Source organism: Corvus hawaiiensis, chromosome 26 (assembly GCF_020740725.1).
Source record: "Corvus hawaiiensis isolate bCorHaw1 chromosome 26, bCorHaw1.pri.cur, whole genome shotgun sequence".
In the NCBI taxonomy this organism is placed as follows: Eukaryota; Metazoa; Chordata; class Aves; order Passeriformes; family Corvidae; genus Corvus; species Corvus hawaiiensis.
The window spans coordinates 7,841,712-7,867,839 of record NC_063238.1 but is presented as its reverse complement, the minus strand read 5'-3'; the positions used below and the strand labels follow the sequence as shown (position 1 = coordinate 7,867,839).

The 26,128-nt window shown below is 34.1% G+C and overlaps 1 protein-coding gene across 8 annotated transcripts in view; it reads left to right on the top strand.

Moving 5' to 3' along the window:
* Positions 1 to 26,128, top strand: part of ASPH (aspartate beta-hydroxylase) — a 114,780-nt gene that overhangs the window by 11,440 nt on the left and 77,212 nt on the right. For 5 of the 8 annotated variants that reach the window (XM_048286278.1, XM_048286275.1, XM_048286276.1 and 2 more), the window contains exons 2-4: positions 5,274 to 5,423; positions 6,190 to 6,234; positions 7,529 to 7,597. In XM_048286278.1, the coding sequence (XP_048142235.1) occupies positions 5,274 to 5,423; positions 6,190 to 6,234; positions 7,529 to 7,597 (264 nt within the window). Of the gene's footprint in view, positions 1 to 1,971; positions 2,243 to 5,273; positions 5,424 to 6,189; positions 6,235 to 7,528; positions 7,598 to 26,128 lie in introns of those variants that run through there. The other 3 variants (XM_048286274.1, XM_048286277.1, XM_048286273.1) reach the window with 3 other exon arrangements.

Below are 26,128 nucleotides of genomic sequence, written 5' to 3'. Positions count from 1 at the left end.
ATTTTGGAATGTGTTTATAAACCAGGTGAAGAATAATAACTTTGAGTGTTAGTGAAGCAATTTGAGTTGCTTCAAAAAGAACCAGCAGTCACAACATTTGAACACAGCAGAAATGAGACATTGTAAGAAGTCTACACTGTTGACTTAGATATCCCAATCCCAAATTGCATTGTAAGTACATATTTGTTCAACTTAACCTTTGTTTTTCATAAAACTAACCAAAATGATATCATTTGGTATATTGAGCTAACCTTGGTCCATATTTGTCTTGGTCCTTTTTCCTTTTGATGAGTTTGAAGAGTTTCCCCATTTTAGCTGTAGCCTCCTTTTTCAGTAAGGAAGATGCTTTTCATTCTTACAGTCAATTAATTTTTAAAGGGCACAAGATTAAAGCTGTGGGTACTTGGCTGGAGGTTGACATATACGTGTTAGTTCAGATTTGGAGTGTACATTTGAAATCAATTTCTTGATTCTCTCAGCTTACTTTGCTTATAAGCCTTGTGCTTGTCCTTGAATGTTCACTTAGATCTGAGTGAAAGATGCAAAAACATGGGCTGAAATAATTATGAGTATTCAGCCAGGTAAGTTCTAATTCAGACCAATCCCCCCAAAATATATATTAGTGGACTGGGAGGTTCTCAGCATCAGTTAAATGCTTTATGAATGTACTTGTAGTGAGATCTGGTGTCTGCAAGTGCAGGTGCAGCTGAAGTGAAGTTGCAATGAATTGCCTAATCTGATGCCTGTCAAAACACTGTATGGTTTATAACAATAGAGTACATATCACTGCATGTAACATTATTTTTCTTAATAATTTTGATTTCTCCATGTTCGGTTACTGTCACTCTGTGTAAATTTTCCCCATGTGCATCAGTTACGTTACTGAAATGTAGTAGTCAGGAGGTCTTTCTTGAAGCAGCTGATTGGTTTAATGTATTCAAGTAGCTTTGAAGATAGTTGAAAGATACACTAGTTATAGAATCAACTGCCTGTAGTTCCTTTTCATCCATTTGAAAAGTCTTAAGCTGTAGTGCTGTTTCTCAATTTTTTTCCCTTGAGCTATTGGGAATTGCATTTGGTAATTCATTGCTGGATGTTAAAACCACAGGAGGTATGTGTTGTTTTTCAAAGTAGCTGTAACGTTCTTCTGTTCACTCCATCTACCTGTTAGCTGTGTTATTTAAAGAAGCATGGGGATGGAAATGCAGAGTGCTAGATCCTAAAGCTTTTATTAGTGCTGTAGTGGATGAGAAGTAAGTTCGGTTCTGACTTCCACTTAAGAGGAGCTGGCTTTTGTTTGATAAGCAACAGGAAAAGAATAGTTTGCTAACTGAAGATGTAAAAAAAGTTGAAAAGTGTATTAGTGGGTTTTTCCTCTTTTTCTGGTCCTTAAGAAGAGGGTGTATTGGTGATTAATCATTTATATTAGGTTTAAATTGTACAGGCAGTATGCATGTTGTCAGAATTTAAGGAGGGGGGTGAGTGGGATGAGTTAGTATTAGCCCCTTCTGGAAAGGGTCTGCCAGAAGCAAATACAATGTGTACAGTTCTGATATAAAAATTCTTTGGCAAGAATGCGTGAGGTTGGTTTCGAGTAATTCTTTTAGAAGACTCAAAACTACATTATAGAAATTAGTTGTCTCTTTTTTTCTTAAAGTAGTACGTTTGAAATGAGCAGTCTCTGCAGGATACTCAGGAAGCCTGGTAGGGGAGTGCCAACATGGAGAAAGTTTCTTGGATGAGGGCCAACTTAACAAATGCAAGCAGGCAAGCTTTGTGTCCAGACTTGTGTTTCAGCTTATGCGCGTGGGTTTAATGTCCTTAGAGATCAGGCACTGTGGCATAAATTGCAGCAAAAGTACTACGGTACATGTGCTTGGTTTCATTTGCTGTTGTTTTTGATGTTGGAGGATTAAGGGGAGGGGAAAGGATCAACTACCCAGGATGCTCTGTTTGGAGGAGTAAGTGAATTTCATTGTCGTCAGAACCAGATTGCCATATGAGTTCTGAAAAGCGTTTGGCTCTTGAGGATAACTGCTCTAAAAATAGTACTGGAGGAGAGGTTTTTCTTGGGTCCAGTTTCGGGTTCCAGCTGAGCTGGCTTTAGGAAACTTGTTTGCTCCTGTTGCAAGACTACAGTGAGGGTATTTCTTATTCTGCCTTCAGCATTAATTTTTGGAAATACTGACACACTCGCTCTGTTGGTGGAAATCAAGCACTAATGTTATGGCTGACGACACAGGTATAATCCTAACCTTTTTTTTGTGAGCAAATGGAAAATATGTACTTGCAAATACTGGTTATGTCTGATTTTATAATTGGCAAAATGACTGGCTTACTGTTGTCTGTTTGTTTTCTTGCCAGTTTGCTGTTCTAGAATGTTACAGGCTGCTTCTGTTCACTTTGATTGCATGTTCTCTGGACTAGGGGTGTTCCATGAGTTTATGGCAGGTGGTTGATCGTAAATAATTTTTTGCCTAATAGAGTATCTTATTAACATAAGAGACATTGTTTTGTCTTCAAATATCTGTCTTCAAAGTTATTTTTAGAGTATGTAAAACTGCTAGATGTCTTGAAGGTAGGCTAAACTAAAAAGGTTTTCCTACATTTTTAGCTAGATGTGACTTAATGGGGGGTGGGTGAGGTATAGGATTTTATAGATTTGCTGTTGAGCAATAGACCGTGCTTTAAGACTTTCTGATGTCTGCATAAAGACATCTGGTGGTGTAAGCACAGGCTTACCAGATATGGCAAGTGACCTACTTCTGACATGGCTGGCAGCATGTGCAGGGAAAAGGCTTGAGTTGAGAATTAACTGTTTGGAATGAGCTCTGAGCCAGCTTCAGTCCTCGCAGTGTTTTGTTCTAACCCTGCATGTAGCATTATTTGTGCAGATCATAGGTAAATTTTTTGTTACATAACCTCCATTTATATAAAAGTGTTGCGTGATCAAGCTGCCGTGGTTGAGTTGTTGTTCAAGAGTTTTGTAAATAATTTTGCTATAAGGTAGAAAACCACAGCATAAAAATATATTTTTATGAACTACATTCTTATAGCAGAATCTATTTTTGAGGAATTCACATGAAACAGTCTTTGATACTTGAAAAAAGTATGAATAGTGCTCCTTGATTACTTAAGTAAGTTGTCTTTTCCTTCATTTTCCTGTTCTTCTGATAAGTAAAGCTTCTTTCCTCAGAGGCAACTAGCAGTAAACGGTAGAAAACAGGCAAATGAGTGTGAAATGCAATAAGATCCTCTTTCCTGTTTGCTCTAGAACCAAGTTGCAATCTGGAATAATTTAAATTGTTTTTAACCTAAGGCTTTCATTTAAATATATACAAAGCTTTCATTAACTGCCTTGGTACACAGGTGTAGTGAAGCCCTGATATTACATACTGTAATTGTTTATTTCTCAATATTAACATTACCAGCTCAATAGTACTGTAAATAATTTTCATATGGTTGGGCATATGTCTGAATGCAGACGCTGCTTGTCTGTCGCTCAATTTTCAGGCTACCCATACATTTCTCACAAGAGAGATACTACAATGAGCTGTGTATATGGACCCTGCACATATGTAGTTAGAGGACTGTGCAGTAGCAAATGATGTGTGCCTGATGTGAGGCTGAGTTGCCTCAGTTTCTCCCTGAATATTATTGGGCATTTGTGTTTAATGTAGAAAAGAAACTTAAATAGTTAGTGTTTGATCTTTGAAGGGAGTAGTCTTAATAAAAGAATTCTTTTCTTCAATAAAATGCTGAGCTGAGTAAGAGTTGATGTGGGTCAGTGGTTTCTTTATTGGTCTGAACTCAGTATATAGCACAATTAATGTAATAAAAGAGTATTTTATTATGGCTGTAAACCTGATGGCAAGCAGGGTAAGTAAGTACTTATATATAGTTCCTGTTACAAAAATAAGTCAGTCGCCCATCTCTCATTACTTATCGTTCAGAGCTACCCTATTTTATTCTAAAAAACAATTGTGTTGACATTTAGCTTGAGAGTATTTTTTTGGTCTTCTTCTATGATCAGTGTGATAAATACATCAAAAACTACTTGCAATTAGTATAATAAGGATAACTCCTTATATTATCACAACATTCATGACGAAGTTTCTTGAAACAGTCTTTAAATCATGTAAAAAATAATTTTGCTTGAATAACTGGGCCTGCATGTGGCTGAACAAGCAAAAGTTGCTTCTTACAATGGAATGAAGTGGAATAGGTTAATGGTCATGAAACTGCAGCCAAGTGCCACCCTTGCAGCAGTAATGTCAGGGGACAGAAGAGCAGACCTTGAGCTTTGGAGGAAGGCCACAGGCAGGCATCTTTTTCAGTACATATTTATTTACTCATATGTATATATGTATATACATATATATCTCCCTCTTTCACTAAAACAGTCCTAAAACAACAGACCAAGCAATTTATGCCTTCTCTAGTGAGGATACCCATTTGAAACTTGCCACACATATGCTAGGTCAAGGCCTGTCTTTCGCAGTCATTTGTTTACAACTACGTGTAATTTTTTATATATATTTACTTTCTGTATGTGCAGTTATAAGTGAAACAGTGATTTGTGTTATGTCTCTGTGTCATCCTTTTACTGGTATGTTCCGTAGGACTGAAATTCTGGAGTTATTTAGCATGGAGTGAATCTCTGCTTAATTCTAAGCATCAGGGAAGATGATTTTAGTTGGTTAAGTATCTGAATTTGAAGACTTACCCTTAAAATAGTTCAGGTTTTAGGGTTTTCTTAGGCTATTTGAATTTTCATGTTGGTTCTGTGAGCTGTTTCGACTGGTTTTGAAACTCGATTAAGGAGAAATGCTTCTCTTGCAAAGCTTTTCTGCTGGCCACAGTGTCCTCTGGTGGCAGTCTGGGAACCGCAGGGAACAAATGCAAAGCATCTGAAAAATGTGAAGCTCTGTGTAAATACACATCAAAGGGGAGAGCAAGGCAGAATTTCCAGCTAAGTTGTAAGACAAATCAGATGGGGGCTTTTGGTGTTTGGTTGGTTATGAGGCTTTTGCTTGGATAATTATCAAGCTTCTCATGGTAATTCACAGTGAAATGGAAACCAAGTGAAGGTGGTGAAATTTAAAAAAAAGAACAACCAAAAAACTCCACGACAGCAACAAAACCCACCAAAAAATTGTTGCTCAAATGTCTTGTATTCTGTGTAGTCATAAGCAACAAGTTTTATAATTGTATCCTCAATAATAGTTTTCTAACTCTTACATACATTTTCTTTCCTGTCTTTTTTTAAACAGAGACTAAGCATGGAGGAAGCAAGAATGGAAAGAAGGAAGGCCTCTCTGGAAGCTCATTTTTCACCTGGTTTATGGTAATTGCTTTGCTGGGAGTTTGGACATCAGTAGCAGTTGTCTGGTTTGAACTTGTAGATTATGAAGAAGTTCTAGGTAAGAATTTTAAATCTTAAGATTTTTCTAGTAATATTATGATATGCATTAAATGAACGTCACTTTATATTTTTAGATAGATGATTTGTCTACTGCAGCATTTGCAAATGACCTACATGATAAGAATAGGCAGTGTAGTTCAAAATGTATGTTTTAATGCTGAACACTACTATGATGTTAAAATGGGGTTCTCAAAAAGGGTATTAATATCCTGTAGGATGTCTTTGTAACAGGTTGTAGCGGGTTGACCCTGGCTGGGGTATACTGTAGTTCATTGGAGAGGTCAGCTAAATATGCAGTTTGAATTAAAGCTCTCAGAAATTCTCAGCAGTGATTGAAAGCTGACAGCTAATGTTAGCTCTCTTCTGATGGACTGTGGTGCATGTAGGGTCAGGACAACTGATCAGTCATCCTCTCACAAGTGAGATGCTGAATGACCTCAGTTGTCCTCAGTTTTGACCTTATAGCGGTGATAACTGTCTCTCAATATGACAATTTGAAGACAGTACTGTTAATATAATATTTAAGGTTTAACAAATTAATATCTCAAATTTCTAGATGTATGTCCATAGGTACAGCTGATGTCCCTGATGTTGTAGGATTCAACATGCACTTTTGCACCTGGTGGCTTTACAAAATTTACAAATCTGTTAGTACATGCTTTTTTTTGATCTGGACTGATTTTTTTAAGAGAAGCTTCTGGTTTGAAACTTAATTGGGTCTAGTGATGCAAATAATGTTTTTTGTATTTTTACCATGCATGCAGCCAAAGCAAAGGATTTCCGTTATAACTTGTCAGAGGTCCTACAAGGTAGGATATTAGAGAAATAGACTTGCTTTTTACAGTCTCTTGGCTGAAAGTGTTGGTTTACTTTATTATGGTTTTAATTTTTTTTTAAGAATTACTCTTCTTCTGCAATGACATGAAGCTCAGTCATTTCTCATGTCTCATTCTTCATGATTTTGAAGATAATATAATTCTTATTTCTAGAGAGTTAAATTTTTACACCAGTCTGCTGTGTTTATCCCTGAACAGATACGGCTCCTTTCTAATGGGTTGCTTCCATACAGTGGTGATGGACATATTTGTGTGTCTATTCTAGACCCAAGTCTGAATTTTTTCTTCCACAAAACTGTTTTCTAATTTTCTAAGTGCCATATTAAGAACTATGTTTCATTTATTTTGATAGCAAGAAAGTTCTATCTCCATGTAGAGAATGACAAGTGTAGTAAACTGTCAGACTATAAGGACACAGAGTTCTGCAAGCTCTGCAGGGTTTGATCCTGTTGCAAGTTGTGTCTGAATTTTATCAAGCCTATAATTAGATAACTCTCTACTTGTTTGGTGGTCCCAGGACACTTCAAATCCTGGATACCACAATTCTATGCTGAAAATTCCCTTTTAATAGAAACTTTTTAATATTTTAGGAGCTCTCCTTTTGCATATACCTAGGGCTGATAGAGCTGCAGTTTCAAGAACAAAAAGTGAGAAAACTGATTTATTAGTAATATATGAAAGGATGGACAACTTTTTTTGTCTGCATGGAAGGTTATACAATTGTTGGTAAAATTTATGAATGGTTTTCCTTCGTCTGGGAAGTAGGCTGTTTACTTTCTACTGACTTGGCGCTGAACATTATATACCTATGTACCTTCTAATTCTAATTCTTCTCCAAGAATTTAGAATTGCAGGAAGAATGTAATCAGAAAACAAATGGTGATTCTTTTATGAATTTTTGTTTTACTGTTTTTTCTTAAACATGTTGAATGCTTCTTGTGAACTTAAATTTTATTCTGAGCAAAGCATGTCCATGTAAGGTCCATAATTACAGACATGTTTTAAATCTGCTGGCTGCAAAATAAATGTGCAGGAAAAAGACAAACTTGTATTTGGTCTCAGGTCCAGGAAATACAGAAAGAAACTTGAAATATTTCTAGTATTTCCCAGGAAATTTAAAATGTGGCTAAGAAGATTACAGCTAAATTGTTAAAAAACATATGGTAGCAACCTAGCATTGGCGGTCAACCATTGCACATTGAAAACTGTCCTGGAAACAAATGGCCAGATCCCTAATTGTCTTGTCTTCCTCTCTTTGCACTTCTAGGCAAGCTTGGGATATATGATGCTGATGGAGATGGAGATTTTGATGTAGAAGATGCTAAAGTATTGCTAGGCAAGTACAAATACAGGTGGAACAATCTATATAATTTAGTTGGCATGTTCATGTTTGGCTTTTTTTTTTTTTTTAAGTCAAAACAATATTTCTGGTTTGTTTGTTTGTTTATTTTTCCTAGTTTGAAAACTTAAATTGATTTCATTGTGATGGGTTTTTTTTCTTAATGCAAGTTGTAGGATTGGGTGTGTACCTCATAGCATTTTTTGTTCTTTTTCTTCTAATATAGCAATGTTAGTGGAAAGCATTTAATTACTTACAGGATGATTTTGAAATTAGGTGGTTGATGCTGCTGTATTGAATGTTGAAAGATGGTTGTGATTATCAGCGAATTTCTCAGATGCAGGACCTAGGGTGCTTCAAGAGTGAAAACACTGTTTTTGTTAACATGTTAAGCCAGGTCCACTTTAAACGTGCCTTTGTACTTCTTAGATGACTAGTTGTGTAGTGTACTTTTGTACTGTCTTTCCTCTATTCTGAATTCTCCACAAGTCTGTTCATTTTCTTTGCCCTTTAGAAACAGTACATGACATGAATTTTTCTTCTCTGACATTGAAACATTTGGTTGAGGTTTCTCTTCCTTGTAATTTATGAGAATGTCTTTCTGCTCACTGTGTATCTTCAAAGGGAAATGTCAATCACTAGACATGCTTTATGATACTGTTCTTTACTTACATCTTTTAAAGCACTGCCTTCTCCAGCTTCACAGTCAAGCATTGGATAGATACTTCTTGCATACCTGATGGTAGAAATTTTACTTAAGTTTATTTTTCTTTAGTTGGTTTGCTCAAATTTGAACCTATGCTGAGCACACAAACAATTCAAATTAAAAAATGAACAAAACAACAAAACCCCCAGCATAGTAACTAATAGCTTGAGCAGTGGACAAAATGGAATGTATCAAACTGGTCAGTTATCAGCAGTACATTAGGATGTTATGGTTTGCTATTTCAAATTCATACTCCATAAAAATCAGCTTATCGTAATTTTTTTTTCCTACTTTTATCTGGAGATATAAGCAAGAGTTTGGGAGGATATGTGTTCATTTGTTTAATCCCTTCACAGTTTATAGAAAACCCATGTAATCAACTGAATCAGTTTGCAGAGTGAGAGTCACTCCAAAGAATCTCCAGCATTCTGAATGGCTTCAGAGCTACAGATTGGGTGTTAATTATAATTGGTGACTAAGATAATACTTGGTATAGTTATAATCCTAATCTTTCTCTGTCTATTCTGTAGTGTACAGAAACTGGATATCCCTTCCTTGATGGTCATATACAGCCAGAAACATTCTGCTGCTTTGTTACGTCTCTGTTTTATGCAGCCTGATATAGCCGGGAGTTCTGCCAGTACATGAAAGTGTTTCTATTATAAGCTTGTCTTATCATACATTTAAACCTTATACTTCAAATGTGACATTAAAAGGTCACAGATCAAAATTTATTTTTATTATTTTTGAAAAGTTGCTTAGAAATAGGATTTAATCTCATTTAAATTTGAGAATAATTTTTACAGCATGACAGAAATGATAAATTCTAAGTTTTGTGACACTGAGAAAATTATTAATATAGAAAATACATTTTTTCTAATAACTAGCATGTTATATTATTAACTGAATTTCCGTGTAAGTTACTGTGCTTGTTTGCAGTTAAAATTTAATATGAAATAAAAAATGAGCACTGCAATGCAGACTGAGATTATTTCGTTGATGCAGAAACTAGAAGATTGGATTCCTTCTTGAGGAATTTGTCTTCCAGAATTAAGTCTTTGTAGTAACAGAAACTGTATAGTAAGCCTATGTTCAACTGCATTAGGGTAACTTTCTGAATATTGAATGCAAAGCTCCTTTTATTTATGAGGATTTTGTTAGTACATATGCTGTGTTTGAAGGCTTATTACTCTCTGGGATTTTTCTCTGGGTCGGAGTGCCATAACAGCAAGTGGTTTCTGCAATACAAAAGGCATTACTGTACTTTGATGTTTAATGATGGGAATTCATATGCTTTTTTCTCTTCTGTTCTTTAGCTATTACAGCACTAGTATTGTATATTGAAGTTTTGACATGCACAGTGGTTTAATGTTGTCCACTACCGTAACCTTTAGTTTTCACTACAAATTTCAAGATTGAATTTCATATTAATGGTAAATATCTTGGAAGTTTAAATTAACTTAATTAACATTTTGAGAAATGCTTCTACTGGCACGAGTTTATTTTGTATTTCAAATAATGGTTTAGTAGTTGATAATTTAATAATTTTCTGTACTACTTGGCCATACCTAAATAAAAGAATTAGAATTTATTATTTTATTTCTTGTTTGTAGATGATATGATAGGATCTGTTCTTTTTATTTGTTGGAATCAAAGGAGGTTTCATGAGTAAGTTCTCTTGAGGGATTTGTATAATTTTGAAAAGGGTGTGCAAGAAGTTTGTTCTTCCCCTCTTCCCCCACTCCCCATGTAAGAGAAGTAAAAAACTCATAAAACCCAAGCCAACTGCACCCCTCCAGTCAACTAACCCCAAGTACTTATGGAGTATTGTAGCATTTATTAACAAATTATCTGTAGTGGGAATGCAAACTTGTTGAAGCTAGTCTGCCATTATCTTGCAGATTTTGTCTTTTCCATAGATATTTGTTAGGTTCTGTTTGCAGAATTCCTTCTGGTAATGGGAGGAGAGGCTTTGTACTCTGCTCTTTTGGGGGCTGCTGTTTGCAGTACTTTGCTTCCCAGTTTTTGTCCACTTCACTCTTGATTGTCCTCTGAAGGGTGTTATTCTTAGGGGGAGTGCTATACCTCTGACCTTGCTTTAGATCAGTACAGGGAAGCAGTGGCTTTAGTGGTATTACCAAAACATGGCGTGTATAGGAGTAGCAATGTCTGTTGTAATAGAGACTTTGGAGCCAAGCTGTTTCTTTTGTGCTTCAGTCCCTTTTAACAAGCAGCAATATCCTGAGAAATTCTACTTAAACGGTTGCAGTAGTTAGTATAGTTACAGAAGTGCAGCTACAGAAAACAATCCCTTTATTGTACTTGTGCTTTTAGTTCAGTGTGATCCAGCTATGCAGAAAATGGAAAAACCCCATCCTAGTTTATCAGCAGTCAAAGGGTTATAAGCAGTAGAATCCAAGTAAAAAATATTCTTTTCCGCTGGTTCACCTACAGTAGAAAAATATGTTTGCAGGCAGTCACGCTGAGATTGCGCATTCAAAAAATCTGTAGTGACATAATAAGTGTTAAAAGAATGGTTTTGCACAGTTCAGCTGTTTAGGATAAGTTTCATGCTCATCCCTATTTTTCTCATGTTCTACTGTAGCACTTTCAAGTATTGAAGGTTGGCTTGTGCTCATTCTCATAAAAAGAGGTGTTTACAGGGGAAGAAAGGCTTTGTCTTGTTAAATGCATGTAGGGAAGTCCTGTGCCGTAGTACTTGTGTTAACTTTTGAACAGATAAATATTTTGACTCCTTTGTTCATTTGGATTTAAATTGTCATGTTAAGACTTCTCTTGAAATAAAATAGCTATATCCTGTGAGTCCCTGCTTTAGTAGGGTATGGCTGCCTGCTTGGGCAGCTCTGGTTTTGTCACTGTTTTCAGACACTTGTTACGATGCTTTTGTGAGCTTATCAGTTTTCACTTTGAAAAGCAATTCTTCTTGATTATGGGGGTGAATGAGAATGAAAAGTAGAGTATTAATTAGTTGGGGGTTTTTTTGTACTCTTTCTTAGAAAAAAAGATAAAACATATGAAATACTGTGTTTTTTTCTTTAACTCAGGCTGAAGTGTTGTCTGAGGGTTTTTTTGGTTTTGTTCTTGGGTTTTTTTGTTCAATTCAAAGGCCATTATCTTAATCTTGTATAATTTTTGCAAAGAATTGTAAAGAAAGGGTTTAGGTTTTTTTGTCTGCTGTGTTTTTTTGGTGAAGACACATGCTTCCAGTTCCTGTGGTTCCCTTTGGTGTCCTAGTATTTTCAAAGAAAATATGCTGCTGGACTCTATTTTATAAAGGTAATTGCCCAAAGGTCTTATTCTTGACTTAGTGCAAGAACAGGGGTATCTATATTATTATGCACGTGAACAGAAATAACTTCTAAAGCCTGAGGTCATTTGGGAGTAGTGTGTTGTTTTGGGGGGGGGTTTTGTTGGTTTTTTTGGTTGGGTTGTTTTGTTTTGGGTTTGGGGTTTTTTTTAGATGAGATTCTGACAGACTAGAATGACACAAGTATTATTAATTCTGTATTTATAACTTAGATTGTACTTTAAGGATTTTTGGATTCAAGTGTCCATTCTTAAATTGAGATTTTGTTCTTCAGTAAATACCCTTACTTTAGTATGCCTTTGCATCTTGCTTGATCCAAATTTTGAAAACAAATTAGAATGACTGACTACTGTGCATAAAGTTGTTTATAAAATTTAATTTTTATAGAACTAAGCCATGGAAGAAGTTGGAGAGGGATATTTATAATACCTTGATTGCCTCCTGGATTCAATCTGTCATTTTTAAACCTTTGGGCTATCCAGTGAAAAATTAAAGAGAATGGCTGGTCACTCAAGTAGAGGTTCTGGACATCCAGGTACAAGGATGTGGAATATCATGGACTTGGAAGTTTCCTCAGAATTATCATTGATACTTTCACTATGTGCTGTAAGAAAAACATGTTGAAATGTGTTAAATGTCTCTGCCATGAACTTCTCTATCTTGAATGTTTCATTAACCTGCATCTAATATTGCTTTGTAATCTGCATGTGCAATGTGTTCACTTAATTTTATGTTTCAACAATCTGTCTTCACCTTTAGCTCACTTTTCTGCTTGTCCTTTCAACACAAATGGAGGTTTGTTCTGGTTAGAAGTGGGGGAAATTCCTCCCTCTGCAGCTTTAAAGCATACCAGTAATTGTTTGTTGTTGCTGGGTCATTCTGTTGTGCTTTTCCTAGAATGGAAAATTTGAAAAGTTGTGTAGTAACAACTGTAAAACAGTGATTTTAATTAAAAAAAAAAACAACCCGAGCAAGATCTCCCCAAAAAACAGGAGGGAAAAAAGCATTAGCCATGGATTATTTGTACTTTACAAATGCCAGTTAGATTAGTGGGTCTTGTAACATAAAGTAGTAACTTTTAATATTAGGGAGTTTAGCAGTGATGAACTCTTTCCTGTTCCGGCCATCTCTACTTTAGCTCTTTACCCTGCTTTAGATTTTCTATATAACAAAACTTATACCCTGTATTGGCTACCTATTCATTTTTATCTAGTGTTCTGTATATCCTCAGGTGTGGAAATAATTCCCGAGGATCAAGTATATTGTGTAGAATATCTATCATAGAAAAAAATGATTGAGAAACTTGTTAAAAAACCCAAACAAGCAAACAAACTGCAAAACTACACCCTCCCCCCAGCAATTAGAATCCTCACTTCTAAGCAAAATTCAAAATTCTGCATGATAGAATGTTATCCTTAACAGTGTGTCTGTGACAGGTTTTTTTAAATACTCTTTGCTTTTAAATGTTATTCTCAGCCATCAGTTGCAAGCTCTCAAATTTGAACATGATGGTTTAAAAAAATAAAAAAGGCAAATTGAGTGATTTTAAAGTAGTAGAAGATTACTGATAAAAAGTTGTCTAAAGGTGAATGATGTGGTAAAAAACCTGAATATAAGTGGTTTAGTCTTAGGACTAGGAACAAGGGAAAGCAAAGCTACTGCTTTTTTTTTTTTTTTTTTTTTTTTTTTTTTTTTTAAGTAAGATTGTGGCCTAATGTTTTGCATGTTTATTGCCCAAATTATAGTCTGTATTGGAAAGATTCAACTTTCTTAACATCCTTCTATTTCCTAGTTAGCATTCCTGTAAAGACTTCTGTCTGTGACAAGAGATGTCTTTCACAGATCCTCCTTTTACAGTTTCCTCTTTCCACCTAACTGCTGTCTCTTTTTTCCCCTTCCCTCTCTCTCTCTCTTTCCTCTATTCTTGTATAGGCCTGACCAAAGATGGCAGTAATGAAAATATTGATTCCCTTGAGGAAGTCCTTAATATTTTAGCAGAGGAAAGCTCTGATTGGTTTTATGGCTTTCTCTCATTTCTCTATGATGTATTGACTCCTTTTGAAATACTAGAAGAAGAAGAGAGCGAATCTGCAGATGATGTTGATGGCACGTCACAGAATGAAGGGGTTCAGGGAAAAAAGACTTGTGTTATTTTGGATTTACAGAACCAGTGACTGAGAGACTAATCTGATTGGCTTTCGAAAATGTCCATGAAATCATCAGTATTAATATAACAAGAATTTATGGCATTGAGGGAAACTTCCCAAATGGACACTATAAAGATTGAACTAGAGTTAGGCATGCAATGCTGTTTCAGTAGTTGAAAGCCATTCAATAATTTTTCCATTTTTGTGACAGGATGGCAAGTATTTTGCAGGTGTGTAAATATGTAGAAGAAAACATGTATCTGTGGTTGTGTAGTTGGTTTCTGTATGTGCTTCAATTTGTGCATTTTATGCACAAAACTTACAAAGCTTAAGTGTAATAATCTCTACTGTTAACAGTATAACATTTGTCTTTCTAGCAAACATTAACTGAAGCATTTTGTAACAGCCTTGATTATAAAGTGTTCTAGCATGACTGCATTTTGTAAATACATATTTATATGTTAATCCTTAATATAGACATGACAATGATAATTCTCTTGTGAAATATAATTTTAATAAATAACTTATTTTGTGATTCACTGATTTCTCAGATAGATTCTTTTTACTTGTTCAAAGAAAAGCACTTAATTTATAAGTGCTTAAAAATTCTACAGAAACATTTATTTTTAAGTTAGCTAACATCTGTTGTATTCAGAAGCTACTGTCATATGGTTTATTCCCACTGATTTGTCTGTTTTCAAACTAAGTCTTCAGTCATTTCTTTAATATGACAATCATATCACAAGGGCTGTTCTAAATTTTTTTAGTTTTTAAGGTGGGCCTTCTATGGAAGTGGGAAGCTGTGATTATGTATTTCTAATGTAATACTGAATATATTAAAGACTAATTGGAAATTAGAATTTAATGTCTTCTATTTCTTGAGAAATTGAAATATTTAATATAGTTTTGCAAATTCAAATTGTTTTCTTGTGACACTGTTTTATGACAGTTGTTCCAAAAATACTTTCCATGTATGTGAATTCTGTCTGCTATCATGAAGTTACTGGTATAGAAAAGGCAGTTTATAATTGTGTCCTGCAGTTTTTTTCAGGTATCAAGCTGAAATTGAGCTGTCCTTTTAAAACATGAATAATGTACTCAAACAAATCACTATTAAAATTATATCAAGTTGTTTTTTGTAATGCCTGCTTTGCTTAAGTTTGTATTGGTTTCCTATATGAAGTTGATACTCAAGTTTTAACACTAGTAGTTGCAGGCTGAAATTTTAACTTCTTTTAAAAATAAATAAATTTTCACTTACTTTGGCATGACAATTTTAAACAATTTGACATGCCTGTTTCAAAAAAACTTCCTCTACATCATCCAGTTCAGGGTACTGTATAATCTTTTAAAAGTAATAAAAATGTGTTAGTGTTAAGTAAGTGAAGTGTTGTGATAGGCTAATACCACTGCTCAGGGTTTATGATGAGAGCATTGGTCACCTTTTCTTCCAAATATTTGGGGATTAAGATATAAGAAAGTTAACCACATATAAATGTAATGGTTATTAAAAAAAAAGATATATAAAGTGTAAGGCAAAGAAAATAAATAAATGCCCAAACATTATAAAAATAAATGCTAGCAGATATCTGGCATGTTACTGAGCAGTTTGTTAGCAAGTGCAAAAAACTTGCAATGTCTGAGATGTAGGAAATAAGCAAGCTTGGGTTGTTTTATTTTGTTTGGGAAGTTTTTGATCTTAATTTTAGAAACAGATTTGAATTAGAAATAAGAATTTCATCACTGTTTTTGGATAATAGCACGTCTCAGTGTGAATTAAAAATTTGTTATGGAACATTGAATTCTATTGTAGATGCTTCAGTAATGGAGCTAGATAGCCAAAAAGAGAAGGGAAACATCTGCTATAGGAATTCTATATAATGAAGTTTATACAAAGTAGTTAAAATATGAATTGATAAACTGGAAAATTTTCAAGGGAAATCAAGGTGGATTGCTTGAATCACAAGAAAGCTACAGGCACTGAGATAGGAGATCAATAAACAGTGAATTAGTTTAATGTGGGCTACAGAGATGAAATTCCAGCCAACAGAGTTCTAATTTGATATCATGCAACTTCCTTGTTGGTTTTATTGTGTGTAGACATCTGCTCAAAAACAATTCGAGTGGGAATGAAGAATTTGTCAGAAGAGAAGAAGGGGTTAGGGGTGGGTGCAAAGACCTAGGGTAAGTAAATAACTTTGCGTAGGGTACCTTGTTTCTGGAATATAGTCTTGTTTTTGGAAGTGCTCACTCTTGCCAGGGGTTGTTCCTGTTAACACTCACCAGTGGTGAGTGGAGCTCTCAAAACTCTCCGAAAGTTTGGGTTAGAGGAGTTTGGTTTTCATGTATTCTATTAATGGTTGTGATTGCAAGCAGAACTTGGCTAGTATGGGTGGTAATAAGATTTAGTTGAACCTTCAGTTATATCAGCATGGCAGGTTGGTTTGTTTGTTTGTTCATCTGTTCTAAAAAAAAGCATTTAACAGCAAAACACATTAGGCTGAGTATGACGTGTAAATAAGCAAAGAAAACTGAACAGTATCCCAATTTTCTTGTGAGTCCACACAAATTGTTTGAAATTAGTTCAGGAACCTGAAAACTAAATTTTTAGTTTGCTTGTTTGTGACTATACAAATACAGTCAGTATATTGTTTTTAAAGTATTTTAAAAATATGGGTTGAAAGCCACAGGAGCTTTGACTTCTATTATTTTAGAATGATTATTTTAGAAGGCAAGGTTGCTGCTTTCTCATGCAGTTTCTGGTGTGAGAATTTAAAATAGGAGAAAATTAGTAGCAATCAATGTTTTTTATATGGAAAATATTTACTGATTTTATATTAAATTGGACGTGCAGTTTTCATTAGATGCCTTCATATTCCTTACAGTTAATTTATATTAAATTTTACAGAGCTGCAGAATTAAGTGTCTGTGACTACAATTGTAGTCTTCCAGTTTGTCCAGCATTTTTAGAAATATGTGGGATGTTTTACTTTGTCGTTTGTTGGTAAATGTCTGATATTTTAATTGCCAATCTTCAAACAAAATACTGCATTGACCTTTGTAGCAAAGCTTTTGCTTGCTTTCTTGTGATACTAATGAAAATATATTTATAGGGGAAAAAACCCTTAATACCCATAAATCTGAAATGGCTGAAAACTTTTGGAAGCTTTGAACCCCAGATTTCTGTGACCACCTTCAGCAGTATTTAATTTGAAAGTAGGAGAGTGTTTTATATGGCAAAGAGAAATCACAATGCTTATAATGTATAGAATAACTTTGAATTGAAGAGAATAAAGAGTACATTGCTTGCATACCTGTTGAAATTCTTATTGCAAAAAGTTTTCTTGCCAGTATTTCACCCCTGCCCCTTTTAAAAAAAATTCATTATTAGTTAGTCTCAATTGATTGGCTATAGAAGAAATCAAATTTTCCTAACAGTTACTGGTATAGGTTGCATTTAGATGGCAGTATAGAAGAAGAACGTATTGAAGCATTAGAAAGATTTAAATTTCATTTAATGGTCAGATGGGAGAGGTAAAACCCACCTGTATTGCAATGTAATTTGAGAGCTGGGGAAAGCTGTTGTGTACAGATCAGTCATTTTGGGCAGATGTGTTGCTGTATTCCCTGTTCGGTTACCATCAGATAAGCAGGTATCATAATGATGTGACAGCAGCATGAAATACATTAAATACTGTCTTTCTCGTGGTCAGTTAGGATGTATGTCTCAAGATGAGGCTAATAAAGGCAAGATTTCCTTGTTGGTTTCTTGTATCTGCTTGTATAGAATGCAGCATAAGCATCTGTGACTTCAGGAAACACAAATGCTTTCTACCATGTGTATCCGATCTGGATTTTTCTTCTGACATTAGGCAGTTAAATAAGCAAGAGATACTACAGCAATGTATGGAGAATGTACTGAAGCTTGGTGTTTTGTTGTTTGGGGGTTTTTTATGCTAGTTGTATGAATTAAAACTCTTGCTCTTGGGAGAGTTACAGGCTGTGGTAACACAAGTGCTGAGCTCAGTTTAAGGTAAGTGGGTGCTGGCTTTCTATCAGCAAACTAATTTTGTTTAGCAGATGACCTTGTATATCTACTATAACGTATTATAAATGCACAATCATAGTAATAATTATGTGTGGGAGGCTATGCAAACAATCATAAATTTTTCTGACTTGCAGTTCTTCTGGAGAAGGGAAATAAAAAGGAAAGAAAAAATGTTAATAATGATTTTGGCTTACAGATTTGTGTTTCCTTTTTCAGTATTGCATTTTTAACATCATTTGCTAATTTTCTGTGTAGTTAAGGATGGAACATCGTAAATTAAGGAAAGAACACAAAGCCCTAGTGTTTAAAACTTGACACTAAATAAATATTCTGTTATCCAGGCTTTGAACAATGTGCAGAAGGGTAGCAAGTGCTGCCTGTTGGCTGTTTAGTGCTAACCTGGCCCATGTGCTTTGTATGGTAAATGCAAAGTATCCTCTCCCTTTTTCACATCCAAGTGGATAAGCCACCTTAATTAGCTTACATTTGTTTCATGGTGCTGCAGGTTAGAAGTGTTTATGCAGGTAGATGCAGTGGAGAAATTGACTTACAGGAATTTTTTCACATGGCAAAGCCTTTTGTCTAGCAAGGCTGTTAAAGTTGTCAGGATTATTAAGTGAATAAAATAGTATTTGCGTATCAGGTTGCTCAGTATATTGTTAAATATGAGAATATTACCTGTCAACATCTAGGAAACTGCTCAAAACCAGTGCTTTTTACCTATTTTTGTTTTGCAATGCTTATATTTCTGAATAAAAATAGTATTTATATGTTTTTCTTTGATGCTTAAGTTCTAAATCTGTGCTCTCTCTTGAGGGTTGTTTGTGGAGAATGCTCTTGAAGGTTTTTATGGGGAAAAATAGAGGAAATGGCTGGACTTTGTTGCAGAATAAGAATGGTTTGTAATACTCCTAAGCTTCAAAGAACCAGTTAAGATAGCAAGTTGACTACCTTTAAGCATTATGTGAAAATAACCACTTTGACAGTATTTAATTTTTAGAATGACCGTTTAAAGCAGTTATTTAGAAAATATTGTAAACCTATCCACCTATGCTAATTTTGAACTCAACTTTTTAATTAACTGACTCCAATAGTAGCCATTTCTGACATTTCATTACACCCACATTTGATGTTATAAATTGTATATTTTCTTCTTGTATTGCCAGCATTGGACATTTGTAATGTGGGATTGAGTGGAAAAAAGAAGGAATTTTAAAACTAGCTCAAAACAAGTGTGAAGCCACTTGAATTGGACCTTAGAACAAGAGTCTACAAGTTCAACTACATGATTTATAAAATTCTGGACACTGGTTTGTGTGCTCCCAAGCTGTAAGAGCCTAAATCTTTGCCATGAATTCCCTTAGGTGCCAGATTTTGTCACATGCTCCGGGCATTGCTGTATTGGAAAATCAGGTGTTTTGCACCCATCTTGCTTCAGGCTAATTGGGGCTGACAAATGAGATTTTCCTCTGTAGGGATTTCCCCTTGTAGGGATCATGACCAGGTGGAAATCAGGACGCAGCAGGATTTCTGTCTTGAGATTATTGCATAATACTAACATTTTACAATATATTATTTTACATACTTTCCTTGTAAACAGGTCTATTAAGAATATGTTAGAATTTACATGATTTATGTAATTATGTCATTAATTGGTAATTTGCTGAGAACCTTAGTGCTATTCATTGCATAAAAGCAGATTGAAACAAAAGTACTGGTTGTCTGAATATTTAACAAATGAAATAACAGTAATCAGTGAACAAGGTATTTTGTAATCTTTCAACATAGTGCATATGTGGTTATTTAAAAATAATTTGAAATATTTGTATAATAGTTTTTGTGTATACTGATCCTTGTAAAATTTTGCAGTTTTCCTTGTCAACACATGCTTTTAAGAGTGTCTTAAAATATCCAGTAATGTTTAATTTTAATATGAAAAGAGGGGAGGAGCTGGAAATTTACATACAGCTTTGCAACTTTGCTGAGTATCTTTTATTGTTTATATTTTCATTGATGTTGTAATAAAAGGAAGTTAGAGTCTATTTTTCCTTTTATATGAAAAAATTGTTAACTTATTCTTCCACGCTCTGCTTAGAAATAGTAAGACTGAATAATGATTTTAGTCAAGTTAGAGCGCTGGACTTCAGCAATGGTGGTAAATCTATGAGGGAAGAGCTTGAAAAGACTCATATCCCAGGTATGAGTTTGTAAGGAAATTAATTTATAAATTATATTTTTACTTGACTGACCCTTTTTAAAACAATTTTGGCCATAATGTCAATGCTTGATATTTTGAAAATGTGTGGTATAGAAATTAGATGCAAAGTGACTACAATGACTACATTCTTTAAATTTATGATTTTACTTATTTAGTATAGGCTATTGGAATACTGTTTGTTTTTCAGAATAAGTGTTGATATATAATGACACAATTTAGGTAGATACTGTTTTCTGGAAACCTAAACTCAAGGTGCAGATGTTCAGTGTAGGTGTTTTGTATGTCTGAATGAGAAGCCTAATGTTGAGATGTGGGAATATCTCTTCTCGTTTAATAAGATTATGTATGAGTTTAAAAATAAATAGTTACTGTATTTTTTCAGCTTTTCTTTACTTTCTAGTTGGCTTTTAGGTAGCAACCTACATGATTTTTATGGTTAAAATTGCTGTGTTTGTGGGGTTTAAGTCTTAATCCACAGCATCATGATAGTGATAATCCAGTCTCTTTTAATGGTTTAAAAAAGATGAAGCTAATTGTTATTTATATTTTTGGAAAGGCTTTTGCCTTATGCCTCTTGTGGTACTAGGTATAAAGCACAATCAAGATGCTGAATGCCCTCAGTTTGTTAGCTACAATGGGAAAAGAAGACAGCACCTGATTTTGGAGAATCAGGTTTATTTTTTAAAATAAAAATCTTAACAGTCTTAAGTAGTCTGAAGTAATGCAGTAAGTATTTTAACTGAAATGAAATGGCAACTGCATTTTGGATCTGAGCAATACCTTTGCCAAAACATTTATTTTCCACTGGATAAAGAAATATATGTTGTAATTTATTGTAAGAAAACAATCAATTTATATACTCTACAATACCTATGCACTTGAAGACCTTTTGAGTTAATATGTTTATAAAATATTTATAAAATTTTATAGAAGCATAAATTAGTGTGTTTGAGAGGGATCTGACAAGTACTTTGCAGAGAAATCAGAGGGGTGTTGGTCATAATTACATGGCAGCACTTGTCTGGAGAGAACTGAGCTATCTCCAAGTCAAGAAGCTTCACAAGTAGCATGCATCTGGTAATGTGGTACTTTTCTTTGATTAGTTAGTCTTTCATATCAGTACTTGTGATGGTCCTGCAACTGAACTTGCTTTATTCTTAATCAGTTAATATTTTGGTTTTTTTTCCATAGCATTGTAGTATGCTATGTAAAGTGAACTTTTTACATAACATAGCAGCTTGGGAAATTTCATGTCAAGTTTGTTAAACATCACAAATATGTTCATAACCTATTTCAATTTTGCAACAAATTAGGTGAGGAGCCTGGAGGGGTAGCCAAGAAAAAAAGTAAACCCAAAGGTATTTTTAATGCTCTTTTTATTGCAGAACTTTATGCAGATAATGATGAATGTGCATGCGCATTACAAATACCAGGTCTGGGTTATAATAATGGTTACTAATACCAGCTATGTTGGCTAAATATTGTCTAATGGGGCAGCAAACTATTGTTTTTGCAATTTTTTGATATTTTTTTTTGCTACTGATTGTAATTTAGTGGCAATGCAAGTGCTTTGCTAACTAGAGATTATATTTAGTTTGTGTGGATTTTTTTACAACAGATGTCTTGTTTGGATTGTAAGGAGTTTATGATAATTTGATATTCTGCATGTTTTTAAGTAAGGTTTTGCTCTGTGTGAAATCCTCTTTTAGTTGTCTTCCATGAATTCATGATACTATTACTATATTGTGATTGGACTCAAATGCCTTAATTCTTCTAAGGCTGTACTTTGATAGTTTCATCTATTTTTTTTTCTTGTGGGAGGAGAAATGAAGGCAAAGTTCAGTAACTTCCCCTTTAATATTATTTGCAGGATGGATTGCAAAATTTTCTAAAAGCTTAACGTAGGATAGCTTGCAACCAATTTATGCCATATATTTATTTATAATTACATTGCTATATGAACAGGCCATATGGTCTAAGTGCGTTAAAGACAAAAAAAGCTAATTAGCCTCAGCAAACACGAAAGTACCAGATATTATTCAGGTGCTTAGCTTTTTATACCTGCTCAGTTATCTCCAGGCAGCATGGGGCTATGTATATTACAAGTCTTTATGTTGCATTAAAGACACATCGATTTAAAGGTGGTTTTTTTCCAGCAGTATGTGAAAAATGCATGCTGTTTACCATACAAACCGTCATGAGAAAAAAAGTGTATTTGCTAAGGAAAGCTCTCTGCTCATTTCAATGTGACTTTTCTTGCATCAAGTTGAAATTTTTAGGATCTGTTCCACATTGTGCTTGGTATAACTTGGTTGCAAACCGTGTGTTTCCGAGAATGTAATAAATGTCACTTAGCAATTCTTTCCTGAGTTTTGGATTATTTTCCATGTTTGATATGAGAATAAAGAAATGGCATGTCGTATTTCAAATGTTTTATGTTAAAAGCCATTTGGAAGGAAATGTGATGTCATTCCTTTTAGACTGAGCTATGTAATTGAATTGTTCACTCCACAGAAACGTTACACAGCACCTAGAGGCAAACCTGCTTTTTTGCCTCAACAGACTGCAGTTTCTCTCAAAAGTCTGAATAAAAATAGAGCTGTTTATATGTAAAAGTCATTATCACATTCTTAATAGTGAGGTAGTATTAATTTTAAAATTAAATGCTAATATTGCATACAGATTTAATGGAAAAACCTTTAAATTTTATTGACTTAAGAATTCCTTATTCTGGAGAATTCTGCTGGTACTGACAAATATTCCAAAACTGTGGCAAAATGGAAGTAAATATTGAACATTAAACATATTGAACATAAATTTCAAGGATTCTATTCTGACTGTTCTTATGACATATTATCTGGATACATTGTCACAGCCAAATATGAATTGAAATAGAGAAAAGAAGCACAAGAGACACAACTCCAAAAGTAAAACAAAGAAAAAAATGTTACTGATAACTGAAAAGCAAAGTTGTAAGAACCAATTTACAATTATTGCTTTGATTTCACTGAGTGTAGTCAAACCCAGTTAACTTTTTTGGACTTGATTTAATTCATCGGGACATTGCTGTTTCTTCTCACTTGTACTTCTCAATACATACTTCCGTTATCTTTTTTAAGTCTTTGCTTAATATGAGGCAGTAGTATCAGTAAAACATTTTATTATAGCTTTGTGTTATAATGCTTTAACTCTGACTTCTGCAACTGTTATGCTGTTGTCAAAGGTTCAAAATTTATTGTGATTTTCATGCTCACAGGCAAAAGTGGTTTTAACATTGTGCAGAAGTTAGCAGTAAGATAATAGAGGCATGGTTTTCTCTAGATTAGGGCTTCATTTGGATGCAGCTGCAGTACGAGCCAAGGTTATTTGCTGGCTGCATGGTGTGAGATGTTGCTAAAAGTCAAAACTAATTTGTTTAAATTGCTTAAAGCTTAGAAGTTAATTATACAAGTTTATATCTAACAAACATTAAATAATAATTTGATCAAAGCTTTTACTTGGTTGTTCATAAGATGTTTTGTGGCCTAAGAATGGTTCTCTTATTGAACGTTTCCTCTTTTTTAAATGAAAAAATAAAAAGTAAAAGAAGCTATTAAAGAATCACTCAAGAAATTAAGGGAGAAGCAGGAATCCAAGAAGGAGGAAAATGAAGAAGAAAGAAAGAAAACCAGGAAAGGAAAAGATGCTACTGATCGAAAGGACAAGAAAGCTGCTGATATGAATAAATTAAAGAAAGATTCTGACAAGGCTAAAAGAGACAGAGGAAAGGAAAAAGGCCTAGACAAAAGTGTAAAACCCAAGGAGACTACAAAAAAGTCAAGCAGTGAAAAGGATGGCACTGTTCAGGTGGGAAAAGACAAAGAAACAAAAAAGATAGTTAAAAACCAATCCAAGGAAGACAAGAAAGAAAAGAAATAAACAGAGTTCCTCTTCTGCTAATGAGGAACAGACCTCAAGAATGAAAAATTCAGCATATTTATATGGATGTGGTAAATATGGCAATAAGAAAATAATGTTTTCTGGAAATAAGTGTGAACAAAGGCTATATATAATATTTTTTTAAAACTGTTCAGTGTATACTGGTATTATAAACACAAAGCAGAAACATCTGCTGTGAAACTCAAGTATGTACATATGTTAATGTGCCTGGCTACCGGTGTGGGTTGAAAACATTCAGATTGATGCCAGTTACTTCAAGCCTACTCTAAATATGGGTTTAGATTTTTTTGGTTGTGGGTTTTTTTTTCCTTCCTTGTTTACTTGTATTTGCTTAATGTGGAGATGAAAGTCTAGTGTTCTATATGAAATGCAAGTTCAAAAGCAATATTAACAGGCTTATCTGGACACATGTAGTGGAAACTCACACATAAAATATTTCTATTTCACAGAAACAACCAAGAGGAGCATTAATGGACTCTAGTGTCATAGGAACTAAGCAAATAAATGTAACTTATTCTCTGCCAAACTTTTTCCCTGAGGGAACTACTTTTTTCCTGGGAAAACTATTTTATACACAAATAGTCAAACCAACTTGAGTGTTGCACTTGTTCATGAGACCCCAGGGTGTACTCAGCAAAATGTTCCAAGGTTTTTGTCTGTTGATCCCATGACAATGTTTCTGCCCTTCTTCCATTCCCTATTTATTTAATTATTTTATTTAGCTATCTTTGGGTTGGAAAACTTGATTCATTATCACTTTTTATTTAACTGTGTCCTGATTTTTTCCTAAGTTTGCCACCCTTTTGGTAATGAATACTGCTGAAAATTGATAAGTATTGTTGTATTCCAGTTACATTTAAAATGTGATATGCTACTGCTACTCTATTCTGGTTGAATTTGTTTAGAGAACAGCTTATGTATTTTTGCAACTATTATTTTCTTCAACACTTTTCAAGTTCATGATGTTTCTATAAGCAAGCTCTTGTGTTAGTTTACTCTTACAGCTTCTGTATTTTTAGCATCAAGGAAGGATTTATCTAGCAGTCTCATTAGAATAAATAAAGTTGCACAACATTTCTGCAGAGATATTAAAGAGATTTCAGAATATTGTTGAATCTATGGTTGGTTTCAAGTTTATTTAGAAATAAATATTTTCTAAATAAATTTGAAAGCAAGTATATTGCAAGCAATTGCACAATATAATTACACAGGATTCAGAACAAAATTTGTAATGGAAGATTTATTCTTGATATACCGCAGCATTAGTTTCAAGAAAGCAAAACTAAGGAGTGAAATTGAGAATGAGTATATATATATATATATATGCATGTGGATGGTAATGTAATATTGAAGTCCTGAAGGTTAATTCTGTTTTTGGTTTTGCTAAAATTTTGTGTATAACAGTTAGCAATACACTTATCTCAGCTGTTCCATACATATGTCTGCAACATCCTCTGATCCCTAGAGTTATAAGATGTGATAATAAGGTTAAAGATGATTTGGTTTGGTTTTTTTTTTTTTTTTTAGAGAAAATGAAATGTTGTTCAAATAGTCATGAAAAATAGTTCTAATTAAAGCTGTAGAAAACAGTACAGTAGCTTAAGATTCTGACTGTGATAATTAACAGAGATGATATGCTTAGGTATTTTCTAAATATTTATAAATGCATGAAGAGGGAGGGAAGAGATGTGCATTGTGAACATTATAGTGCTTAGCAAAAAATATGAGAGAATGAAGATCTAATAAATGCACTTGCATAATGAACATTCTCTGTTAGGTTTTGGTGATGGCTTTGCTCTGGTAAGTGTTGAAATGTGTATTTGACCAGAGGAGCATTCAAATCACACTTCTCAAGGATGGTGGCACAGTGGTATAGTGCACATGACTTTTTATTTTCTCCCATAATGTGACAGGACTTGTAACTGTGTGGGAGTGAAATTTGAAATTAATTGCTGTTCTGATTAACATACTGTATCTATGACCCAAAGTTTGTCTGGTTCTGAAAAAGTTGGGTTGTTTTATTTTTTTCTTTCCAAAGAAAATTTTATTTGACCAGCACTCAAGGCTATATAGATAGCCACAAAATAAAGTATTTTTGCCCCAGAGATCTGTTGTGTTGTTGTATATCTCTATGAAATATTA